The following is a 12,486-nucleotide window of genomic DNA, read 5'->3' on the forward strand; positions in this document are numbered from 1 at the left end:
TAAAATAAAATAAAAAATTAATTTTTTTTTTTAAAATAACGAAAATATGATGTGGAGAAATAATAAGTAGCAAAACTTGCTTTCGTTAACAAAAACCTCGTACTCTACATTAATTGGGAAGAAATCTTGAAAATCCCAGGATTGGCCATGGAAGGAAATGGTTTGAGGTCGGTTGGGCTAATGGAAGTGCAAGCCCAATCCCCATTATGCCAGAAGAGATGGATCGCTTCTAACAATATTCCTAAAAAGCATTCTCATTTATTTCATAAGGATCCAAATTCTAGACCCAACTTTGTTTTCGGTTATATTGTTGTACTCTTTTTGCTCATTAAAAAAAGAAAAGAAAAAGATATTTAGATGTTGAACAATGCCAGCCGCTAAAAAAGGAAGTCGAGGTAACGCAAATAGGGTCGATCTGCTAACCCTATTGGACATAAACTAATAATGCCAGCCCATTAATCAATGTTGTTTACCAATTGATTGAGCACCTAAAACCCAGTTGGTACCTGACTGCTCTTTCAAAGGCCCACTAATCTTAAGTTCGGCCATTAGTTTCAATACAAGTTTACTCGGGATGCAGGAATATTTATTTATTTTATTATAATTTATGTATTAATATTTATTTTTTAATATATTTTAGAAATTAGAATATATTATATAACAAAAAATTCTTCTCAGCCGTTCATCATCCTACACCCCATCCTATAAAAAATACACTCATATTTTATAAAAAATATATACACTTTATAAAAAAATTATAAATATAAAATACAAGAATGAATAATGTTTGATGTATAGTAAATTTTATTATATAATTAAACAAAATTAAGAATTATAATTTTACAAAAGATGGCGGCACCGGCACTAATCGTTCATTTGATTCCATCGTTGGATCCGTCAACACCGTTTCCTTTATCATACGCCATTCCGCACTAGAATATCCCACCCAGTGATAGTTTGGTAAATTCCTTCTCTTAACTAGAGAGTAATATTTACACGCAGGTCTCTCCGATTCAACACCGAAACACCCCCCACCTCCCCGCTCACTCTCCCTCCCTCCCGCTCCCTTTCTTCGATCTGTAGGGCTCGTGAATTTCGATCTCTGATTTCCTGGTTCCGATCGAAGCTACTGTATTATCAAATCCGCAAAAGATGGTGAGCTTTTCTATTCGATTTCATTTCTCAAACGCTTTTGCATTTCATTGTAGCATAGATCTGGCGCAATTTCTATTCGATTCGATTGTAATTTCTGATCTAGTAGTTGGTTAGATAGAATGAAATGGGTTTGATATTAATTGATTCGAACGCGAGACTTAAAATTATTCAAGCTACATTTTCTACGAGAGATCTAGTGTTTGGCTGATAACTGACTCGTTTTTTTGTCTGGTTTTGTTATTTGTGTTTGTGCAGCCTCTCAGACTGGAAATCAAGGTACTTTGAAATTAGATCTCAAGTCCCTCGGTGTTTTTTCGTATACATGGGCGGGAATTTAGGCATTCTCTATTTCGTTACTGAGAAAATTTCATTCTAATGTGTTAAAGGGTTCGTATAAACCAGGCAGGATGTGAATTTGAACCTGCTAATTGTCTGAATAACGGTCTCTTCTTGTTAATCTTTGTATCAGAGAAAGCTTGCTCAAAGATCAGAAAGAGTAAAGTCTGCTGATCTGCATCCCACAGAACCATGGTAAACTCAAGATTCTATGTTATTCTTATTATTCACATACTATTATACAAGAATTAGTACTATTTTTTTTATAGTTAACATAACTAGTGGTAGAGCAATGATACGAGTTCCTGAGTTGTAGTTCCCATTGTCAAATTGTTTTCCAAAGCACTCTAGGGGAAAAATTTAGTTAGGAATAACGCATTTGCCATGCTAAACCTGACTTTACAACTATGTAATTTGAAAATATAAGGTTTATTGTGAGAATTTAAGGGCAATGTAGTATGTACTGAAGTCTGATGCATGTGAATTTGGTTCAGGATTCTTGCGAGTTTGTATTCAGGAACCGTGTGTATCTGGAACTACCAATCACAGGTATGGTAGTGTTTTGATGGACAGTAATGACCTGGGAAACTTCTTTTTATCTTTTGGGCATTTTGTTGTTAATTGTAACAAGGTGAGATCTGCATGAAACCTTGAAAAAGTTGTACTGAACTTGTATTTATTTATTTATTTTTACCGATCTTTAAATGGATAGCTAGAGCCTTCCCTGAGGAGTGTACATCGCGTGTGAGTCTGTGACTTGTTAAGGGGACAGAATACTAACAGATCCTGAGGGAATCCTCAGTCACTGGATAGAAAGAAATTTTGCGGAAAATACCTTTCTAGTGACCACATTTTTCAAGCAACACCCCCCCCTGCCTGCCCCCCAAGAAAACTTCTTGTATTTTCAAGTGCATTGAAATGGCAGGAACCTTTTTGACTGATTCATGATTTTTCTTTGTCAAAATCCTTTCATTATAGAAGCATCTCTCTCATTGTGCCACACATAAATCCCGAACCTATGGAAGATGGTGCTTTTTCTTTGGGGGAAAAAGGATGGACAGAATTAGTGATTCACTGTCCTAAGGGCATCACACCACATGATTCGTGTATGGTGTAGATTTCAATTCTTATAGTTTGTGAATACTATGTTTGCAATTCACTAAGAAGAATCCCTTGGCAGCGTCTTTCCATGTTGGTTTGATTTTCTTTCTTGCTTCTGCACAATGCCTTGGAGGCTTCTCTCTTGAACTTGGCGATGATGAAAGTCCCAAATGCTTGTGCTATGATGGTGTCATTTAATGTCTTAGTTCTGCTTTGATCCTCTTCATGTCTGTTCTGTCTCAAATATGTACGGCATTTCTCTCACTCTCTGTGTGAGCGTGTATTATATGCACACGTGTGCACATATGCATGTGTACCAACACATGTGTCTGTTTGTTTGTGTGCCTTGAATCATTTGCCTCAGCACACTTTCATGTTTTGATGGAATAATATATGAACTTTAGGAGTTAATCTGTATATATATTTTTTTTGGGTAAAATCTTCGTTTACTTATAATAAAAAACTGAACTAATGTGATCTCTACTTTCTGCTCATTCTATGTTTTAAATTCAGAACTTGGGAAGACACCACGTGTGCCTACAATATAATCAACCATGTGATGCATTGAAGTGTTTTGTGATTTTATTTGGTATTTCATGACTCGTAGTAGGCGTGTTTACTAATAAAAAGGACTGGTGTTATGTATTTTGAGTGCTTTGGAGATTTTTCTAGCCATTGATGTCTAACTTCAATCTCCCTGTATCAGACCATGGCAAAGTCTTTTGAGGTTACGGAGCTACCAGGTATCTGAAATTACTTTTACTTTGAAGTCTAACCATCTTCTCTTGCTTGATGAGGTTATTGAGAAAATCATTTTGTTGCTTTATCTTTGTTGGTGTTCTTTGAGTTAGGGTGCTAAAGCTATGTCCCTATTTACAGTTAGGTCAGCCAAGTTTATAGCACGCAAGCAATGGGTTGTTGCTGGAGCTGATGACATGTTTATTCGTGTATACAATTACAACACAATGGATAAGATAAAAGTATTTGAGGCACACACAGATTACATTAGGTGTGTGGCTGTCCATCCTACCCTTCCATATGTGCTGTCATCATCTGATGATATGCTCATAAAGCTTTGGGATTGGGAAAAAGGTTGGGTCTGTACTCAGATTTTTGAGGGACATTCCCATTACGTGATGCAAGTGACGTTTAATCCAAAAGACACCAATACATTTGCTAGTGCATCACTCGATCGCACCATAAAGGTATAAAGGGATTTGTCGTTGGTGACCATTTTCCTTGTAATTTCCCTCATCTGGTTCAATTATGCTTATAATGCTTTAGTTTTATTTTCTTTCTAGATTTGGAATCTTGGCTCCCCCGACCCAAATTTTACATTGGATGCCCATCAGAAAGGTGTTAATTGTGTTGATTACTTTACTGGTGGTGATAAACCTTATCTAATTACTGGTTCTGACGATCACACTGCTAAGGTCTGTCACTTGTTCCTTTTTTTTTTTGGGCCAATAAACTTTTGTTTAAATCTATGTACGATGATCTGGAACATTTATGGCTAGAAAATTTTTTATGAAAGCAGGTGTGGGATTATCAGACCAAAAGCTGTGTCCAGACACTAGACGGCCACACACACAATGTCTCTGCAGTATGTTTTCATCCTGACCTTCCTATAATAATAACTGGTTCTGAAGATGGAACAGTTCGAATATGGCATTCCACCACTTATAGGTAACATGTTTTGTGCTAAACTTTCTTGAGTTTTGTCTCTGAGATGGGTTTGGCCAGTGAACCTTTTTTCCCTGCCCTCTTTTCCCTTTTAGACTTTTCTTTTTTGGCTGTGAATCAGTTTGTTTTCTGCATAACGGTTTCATTCATGCAATGATGAATGATTTCAAATTAACTAATGTTCATGAACGGGTTTTTATTTAGGTGAAGTATTGAAACAATGTTTGGTGTTTTATTTTTTAGTATTTTTTCCTTTCCTCCCTCCCTTCTTTTATGCCTATAGGTTCCTAGATATCCTTATCAAACAATTTTTGTTAGGAAGAAGGTCCGGGGAATTGCAAGTGCTTTAGGTAGTGGATGATACTTCTCCACGACTTGTAACCTTGCTTATGGAAACATGAGAACGAATCATTTTGGTCTAGTTAAAATGACCTAATGAATGTGGACATCTTTAATATTTATATAATAAATTTTCTAGATAGGTGTTTCCCTGGTTTACATCCTGTGTATCTGGGTAGTGCCTTTTGCATTTTTGGTTGAAATAATTACATATAAAAAAAATTACGTGATAAATGGTTCAATTGGGCTGGAGTTTCAAATTTGAATCAACACCAGGATTGACACAATGTTGAAACTTCTACATATGCATAGCCCTCTTTTATCTTCTCCTTTTTCATTTCTTTTTGCATAATTTATTTCTTCCTTTTTTTCCTTAGAAAATCCTAATAATATATCACTGAGTTTATTTATTTAGTCCAACCCTTAACTTTCAGACATTTAAGCAATTTCATCTACTTACAGGCTTGAAAACACATTGAATTATGGTCTTGAAAGAGTTTGGGCTATTGGATATATGAAAGGTTCTCGTCGGTAAGTTTCTTGATAAGGTTTTTCTCTTAATTGAATATCATCATTGTTTTTATGTCTACTGGCACATCTCTTCTTGAGTTGTTTATTCTCATGAATTGAAATTCTTTGTATAAGGTGAAGTTTTGGGAAATTTGGCCCATGTATTATTGTTTTGAAGTTGTTTTATATCTTTCAAATTTTGATTACCATGTTCTTGTTATTCTTCACACTAAAATCTCCAAAACTGTTGTTTCTCTGTCCAGGGTTGTGATTGGTTATGATGAAGGAACCATTATGGTGAAGCTTGGTCGAGAAGAACCTGTTGCTAGTATGGACAACAGTGGAAAAATCATTTGGGCTAAGCATAATGAAATTCAAACCGTGAACATTAAGAGTGTGGGAGCAGATTTGGAGGTTTGAATTCAATTAACAAGGACCCTTAGGACATGTTTGGTTTGCGGAATAGGCTCCTGTGGAATAGATATTCCATAGTTTTGCTACTAGGAATGAGGAATTCATATTCCTCTTTGAGAGGAATAGCTATTACTGGGGGGCAATCAATTTAATTTTTCAAAAATTCTGTTATTTCTCTACAGAAAAATTATATATATATAATTTCTATGGTGGCCGGCCACCCAGCCCTTAATGCCATGGGTGGTTCAAATCCCAATCCGTTGGTGGTCCAACCACCCCCGGCATTTTGTGAGGTGGCTCACTGCTGGCCACCCTCACAATATTAATCAAATTTCTTTTTCCTTTTCTTTTACTTTTTTTTATTATTTTAAGGTTGAAAATAAAAATAATGGTTTTTGTTTTGGAAAAAAATTGTGGGACTCGGATATTTTATGAATTTTGATAAATTCCAACGAGACCTTTATGTGTTGTTTCCACGAAAGAATTTGAATCCTTTTAGGAATGGGAATAGCCATTTTGCAAATCCAAAGTACCCTTAGTTTGTTGCATGACATGACACCTGGAAATAAATGTTATTTTTGATGGCCATGTAACTTCTGCTTGCTTTGATTATTAGGTTGCTGATGGAGAAAGACTGCCTTTGGCTGTAAAGGAATTGGGAACCTGTGACCTTTATCCACAGGTTATATGGCATCCTTCTGGTCTGCTTTTGAGTTCTCTGTGATTTCATTAGTATGTTAGTGTGGTTTTCATTTCTTCTGCTTCTACCATGTTATTATTGTGATGATAAAGAGATGTATTTTTGTAAGTTACGTGTACTGTACTTTGTGTAGAAAGAAAACTGTTGTTTAATGCGTGTGGAATATAAGATACGATGTGAAGAATTTCAGGACTTATGAATTGTTTTTGTGTATCTATTTGTAAGTTCTACTGACATTATTTTCTACTATTTATTATTTTCAGAACTTGAAGCACAACCCCAATGGGAGGTTTGTTGTTGTCTGCGGAGATGGCGAGTACATTATCTATACAGCTTTGGCATGGAGAAACAGATCATTTGGTTCGGCTTTGGAATTTGCTTGGTCGTCAGATGGAGAATATGCTGTTAGAGAAAGCACATCAAAGATCAAGATTTTCAGTAAAAATTTCCAGGTTTGTCAATATGTCCAATAAAGAGAATGAAGATAACCGTTAATTTATTGTCGCTTATGTTGGAATCTGATTTTCGGTTTCATTTCCTCAAACACATTATGATGGTTGGATGATTGACAGTTGTAACATATATTAGGGAAGGGGCATAGAAATCTCCCTAAGTGGATGACTGGTTTTGAATTTGTCTCATTTATCAGTATCACGTGCTAATTATGAATATTGGTTCCATTTCATTGGCCAATTTAATGAATATTAATCTTAATTTTAGTGATCTTGTGTTGAGTTTAATGGAGATTGTATGTATCAGGAGAAAAGGAGCGTGCGTCCAACCTTCTCGGCTGATCGTATTTATGGGGGAGCTTTATTGGCAATGTGCTCAAATGATTTTATTTGTTTCTATGATTGGGCTGAATGCAGGTTGATTCGACGAATTGATGTTAATGTGAAAGTAAGTAATAACGTATTATCATATCCCTTTCAGTTGCCTTTCTTTCATCTGTACTATTTTCTATGTTTCACTCTTTCATTCTAATCTCAGAACCTCTATTGGGCTGATAGTGGAGATTTGGTGGCAATTGCCAGTGATACATCATTCTACATCCTGAAGTACAGTGTAAGGATCTTTTTAATCTTGTCTTCCACTTAAAAAGTTTCTTTGTAGGAGACTAATTATTTTTTTCCGCTTTTTACGTGCCCACTCTCGTATGTGTGGTTTAGTGCAATTTATTATGAACTTGATTTGTTCTTCAATTGCAGAGGGACGTAGTTTCTTCTTATTTTGATAGTGGAAGACCTGTAGATGAGCAAGGTGTTGAGGATGCCTTTGAACTTCTTCATGAAGTGAATGAACGTGTCAGAACTGGTTTATGGGTTGGGGATTGTTTCATTTATAACAACTCCTCCTGGAGGCTCAATTACTGTGTTGGTGGTGAGGTATGGTCCATTTTTTGGCTCAAACTTGTCTACTAGATCCAGATTTTCTCCATTCATGGATTTGAAAGGTCATCTTGATAATTACTCTATTTATTTAGGTGACAACAATGTTTCATTTGGACCGGCCAATGTATTTGTTGGGTTATCTTGCGGGTCAAAGTCGGGTGTATCTAATTGACAAAGAGTTCAAGTAAGTAGGGTTTTGGTCGCTGTCCATGGAAGTCTATAGCCGGTTGATTTATCTTTAAACTTTTCTTGTGTATTCTATTTGGTCATGCAGCGTTATTGGATACACATTACTTGTTAGCTTGATTGAGTATAAGACTCTTGTGATGCGTGGAGACCTAGAAAGGGCCAGTGAAGTGTTACCGTCAATCCCGAAGGAGCATCATAATAGGTACGTATAGAATTTGAATTGGCAAAGTGAAGGCAATGGGATTTTAATTTTTCTTATTTACAAGATTTTCTTTTTCTTTTTTAGATTTGGCTGTTTGGACACAATAGCATTTCATTTATGGTCCAAGCAGTTCCAAATGGTTTGTTTGTAGGCATATAGTGGCATCCCCTGTTGCGCACACCTTATGTTTCTATTGGGTAGATGTTCGACGTCAGTGTCCTGTTCATTATAAAAGTATATTATTTACATGTCTATGATTTGTATGTTGTTTCAAGATGGGTGGTGGCTATCTCTGCGTGTTGGATCTCTCTCTCTTTCTCTCTCTCTCGTCAGTTCTTTTTGTACTAAAATTATTATGTGAAATTTCGGGGATCAAAATGTTTCATGGATCCTAAATAATGGTTTTCTTTTATTGATAGTGTGGCTCGTTTCTTGGAATCGCGTGGAATGATTGAGGATGCTCTTGAAGTAGCCACAGACCCTGATTATAGATTCGAGCTGGCCATACAGCTTGGAAGATTAGAGGTTGCAAAGGTAAATCTAATTCATTTATGTCATTGAGAGGTTATGAGTTGCCTTGAGATCTATTGTCTACTCAAGCATTGGAACATTTAAAATTTTCTTTTGAAGAATAATATGTTCATTTACCTATTATTTCCCAAGTGATATTCATGTGCTTTTTTTTTTTTTTAATAAGTATATTCATATGCTTTTTTGGCAGAGCATTGCCTCAGAAGTGCAGAGTGAGTCTAAATGGAAGCAGTTGGGAGAATTGGCTATGTCCACTGGAAAGGTCTAGATCTGCATTATAATCTTGCCCAATATAAATTTCACTGTTTTAGAAAAGCATCTCGGTTTCTTTTTCCTACTATCCATATCTGTATGATAGGATATTGTCAAAAAATTGAACATGTGCTTGGATTTTCTTATTAAATGAACTGTTAACTTGTCTAGGGTTTATGTAGAAGTTTTATAAAGAGCTCATACCTCATTTAGCTCTAGGTATGGGCAAGTGAGACCGTAATCTAGGGTTGAAAATTGTTCAAAGCGTTCTGATTTAAACCTGACAAGTGTGGGTCAAATTTTTCTTATGCTTGAAAATTGTTCAAAGCGTTCTGATTTAAACCTGACAAGTGTGGGTCAAATTTTTCTTATGCTCCTAGCAGGCTCCTATTAGAAGTTGGTGGTTAGATTCTTACCCTCTTGTGGCATAGCAAATGTTTACTGAGCCACACTTCTCTAGAAATTTATCCTATTAAATGCTTGTTTTTGTTTGGATTTTTCACTTGATTGACATTCCTCTCTTATTGGATTGTTGCAGTTAGAAATGGCTGAGGAATGTTTAAAGCATGCAATGGACTTGAGTGGTTTATTGCTGCTCTATTCTTCTTTAGGTGATGCTGAAGGGATATCACAACTTGCATCCCGTGCTAAAGAGCAGGGGAAGAACAATGTTGCATTTCTTTGCTTATTCATGTTGGGTAAATTAGAAGAGTGTCTTCAGCTGTTGTTGGAAAGGTATATTATTTTAATTATATTTTTATTCTATACTTGAAGTGTGAGAATATAATTCTAGAAATTAAATTTTTGCAGCAATCGGATACCTGAGGCTGCCTTGATGGCACGATCTTATCTTCCAAGCAAGGTCTCAGAGATAGTTGCAATTTGGAGAAAGGACCTCAATAAGGTTACTGTTTTTCACCTGTTTATTGTGCTTGGTTCAGATTTTGTAATAACAGGCCTTGGTCACCCAATATCAATTTTAAGTTTGTGATAACAAATACAGGGTATAGTCTGTTGTAATCCAAAAGGCTGTGCTTAACCATGTACATATATTTGTATGGATTTATCCTGATTGTGTAGATTGTTCAATGTAACTTTGATTTTGTAGGTTAATCCAAAAGCTGCCGAATCTTTAGCTGATCCTGAGGAGTATCCTAATTTGTTTGAGGATTGGCAAGTTGCTCTTTCTGTAGAGTCCAGAGTTGCCGAGACGAGGTATTAAGCACTCATGCATTTACCAGCTTTTTGCTGGATAATGTTTTGCTTGAGATTCTTATCAAGCCTTTCTCCATGCATACTATCCAAATAGATAGTATTTATTTATTTTAATAAGGAATAGAGAGTTTGTATTAACTGTGTTTGTTTGACTGCTTTGTAGGGGTGTTTATCCTCCGGCACGTGAATATGTTGACCATGCTGATAGATCACACCACACACTTGTGGAAGCTTTTAGAACCATGCAAGTGGATGATGAGGAACCCCTTGAAAATGGAGACGCAAATCATGAGGTAGACCCTACCTATAAATTTCTAGTGGAAAATGTCTTTGGTTTTATTTAATGCAAATAGGTCCATAATTTTATGTGGGCAACATTTTAGAGATGTCTGATATGTACAGTGTTTTGCTGTTTCAAATTCTTTGATGTGCTTGTATCAATCTGATTTCTGTTTTCTTCATGATCATGCGAACTTATGTTATGGGTTGCAGAATGGAGAGGAACAGAATGCAGAGGAACACAATGGTGAAGAAGAAAGCCAAGAGGAGGCTGTCGTAGTGGATGCTGATTCAACAGATGGTGCGGTACTCGTTAATGGTAACGAGGCTGAAGAAGAGTGGGGTACGAATAATGAAGGAACCCCGTCCGCCTAAAAGCAATTGGTTGGGCCAGTATGAAAATCCAAATTTTGTATCTGGTGATTAATTGATTCTAAAGTGCCACTTCTAACTCCCATTTTTGCAACTTGCTTTTTTGTTTTCTCCACCCACTATATCTACTAGAACTAACCCTACAACTACTTATGATTGTAATTATCGGTCATTTTTTGTTTTTGTTGTTATTTTCATCCTTGCTATTGCTGTTTTGTTATTAGTATGCCTTATCTATAGGAACTATATTTTTGGCATTTGTATGCATCACATCTAGTATGCTACTGTATAGCAAATGACCAACTCCGGTCTGCTAGTTGTAGTAACATCAACATATGAATTTCTTTGCATTTGATTCTTAGAGCCTTATAACTTCCGTTTACAGCCATTTGGCTTGTTGCTTCTCGTATCATATGGAATTTACATCTTAATGATCTATGTTTATTCGATACTTTCTAGTTCAATCTTCAATAAGTTGGTGCCGTTGCTCTCCAATCTTATGCTTATTACAAGTATGACACAAAATTAAAGATGTTTTTTCTTTTCTTCATTGCCTGTGTGTGCACACCAATTCATATATAAATTGTTGATTTGTGTGTGTAGATAATTTTTCTACTTTTCATTGCTAGGAACTTGATTTAGGTTCTCCCCCCGCACCCCCCCAAAAAAGAAAAAAAAAAAAAAGAAAGGAAAACGAAAAAAAAAAATCTTTTGTTTTGCATTATCTAACTTTGGTATATTTATTGATCTGTTTTCTTTTAACATGAAAGTTTAGGTATTTCTATCATGACTTGGTTCTTCCTTTCTGTTGGCAGTGCTTACGCCACACCAGTAGGTTCCCAGCTGTATGGATCTCTTACTGGAGGTGAGAAACGATGAGAGAAAATAAAAGGGAATGTCAGATGTAATGAATAGATTCTAACCACATGCATACGCCTGTGCGCATTAACCAGAAAGGAAAAAACAGAAAAAAACAAAACAAAAATGAAGAATCTCTACAATGGCATAATAATCTGTAATTTAGAATAATTTGTTTTGGACTTTTGGAGAAAAGATTTTGCATATAGCATTTGGTTGAAGTCCGTGTGGTTCTTCTGATTGACATCGGGGAAGAAACTGATTTATTTTGGTGTGCCTCTGGACACATAAAAAGCAATGTATTTTTGGATGTAATTCACAAGTTTTTGGAAAGAAATGAAATAATTTTTTTTTGTGATGATATATTTTCATGGCATCTACAGGCGCTTTCAGTGTTGAATGGAAATTACATTTTCTTTTGCGAAATTGCCAAATATTATTTCAAGAGGAGGTTCCTCTCTTAATCTGTCTAATTCCTCTCCTTTTCAATACCAGGTTTCCTGGAGGGGGACGTGTATGAGTGATTTATAGGGGACTGGTTGTTTCTCTTACCCGATGTTGTGGCTTTATAGCACTTTGAATTTTGTCGTTGGGCACATGGTAAAAAAGTTTCTAAGGTTCACTTGCTCTTTAAATTGTCACACCCCCACCACCACCCCCTTTCCTTCTTTTTAGCGTATTCAGAGGTTTTGTCACGATTTCTTCTGTGCCTTTGTGGATGTAGAGAAGGTTGAATTAGTGATGATTACCCAGATTTTGTTTTATTTTTTACAATTCGAATTCTAGATATTCTTGGTTCCCTTGTTTGTTGAGGGGAATCTTCTTGCATTGTAAACGTGCCTTATAATAATCATTTCCTATTTGTGAGCTTTATCAAATTGATGTCTCAATAAATAAATAGATATTCTTTAATAGCGTTTCCACCAATTCGTTTTCTCATCCTTTTATTTTTCCCCGGT

The 12,486-nt window shown here is 35.9% G+C and overlaps 1 protein-coding gene across 5 annotated transcripts; it reads left to right on the forward strand.

The window, feature by feature from the left end:
• The first annotated feature begins 1,011 nt into the window (after positions 1 to 1,011).
• Positions 1,012 to 12,405, forward strand: LOC109009759 (coatomer subunit beta'-2-like). Of its 5 annotated transcripts, none has more exons than XR_001999105.2 (26): positions 1,012 to 1,155; positions 1,411 to 1,431; positions 1,625 to 1,686; positions 1,986 to 2,040; positions 3,299 to 3,335; positions 3,472 to 3,797; positions 3,894 to 4,025; positions 4,130 to 4,278; positions 5,077 to 5,145; positions 5,388 to 5,538; positions 6,155 to 6,220; positions 6,502 to 6,690; positions 6,998 to 7,138; positions 7,229 to 7,303; positions 7,447 to 7,623; positions 7,722 to 7,813; positions 7,904 to 8,020; positions 8,440 to 8,554; positions 8,742 to 8,813; positions 9,342 to 9,538; positions 9,614 to 9,707; positions 9,912 to 10,018; positions 10,182 to 10,311; positions 10,511 to 10,716; positions 11,485 to 11,534; positions 12,023 to 12,405. XR_001999105.2 is itself a non-coding variant. In XM_018990370.2 (26 exons), the coding sequence occupies exons 1-25, from the start codon at positions 1,153 to 1,155 to the stop codon at positions 11,502 to 11,504; spliced, it is 2,727 nt and encodes a 908-aa protein (XP_018845915.1). In that variant the 5' UTR covers positions 1,012 to 1,152; the 3' UTR covers positions 11,505 to 11,534; positions 12,023 to 12,405. The 5 variants fall into 5 exon arrangements, 2 of the variants coding, with proteins under 2 accessions (XP_018845915.1, XP_018845914.1); XR_001999106.2 differs by having other exon boundaries at positions 10,511 to 10,690; XR_001999107.2 differs by having other exon boundaries at positions 10,511 to 10,681.
• Positions 12,406 to 12,486: the final 81 nt, after the last annotated feature.

Source organism: Juglans regia, chromosome 7 (assembly GCF_001411555.2).
Source record: "Juglans regia cultivar Chandler chromosome 7, Walnut 2.0, whole genome shotgun sequence".
Lineage (NCBI taxonomy): Eukaryota > Viridiplantae > Streptophyta > Magnoliopsida > Fagales > Juglandaceae > Juglans > Juglans regia.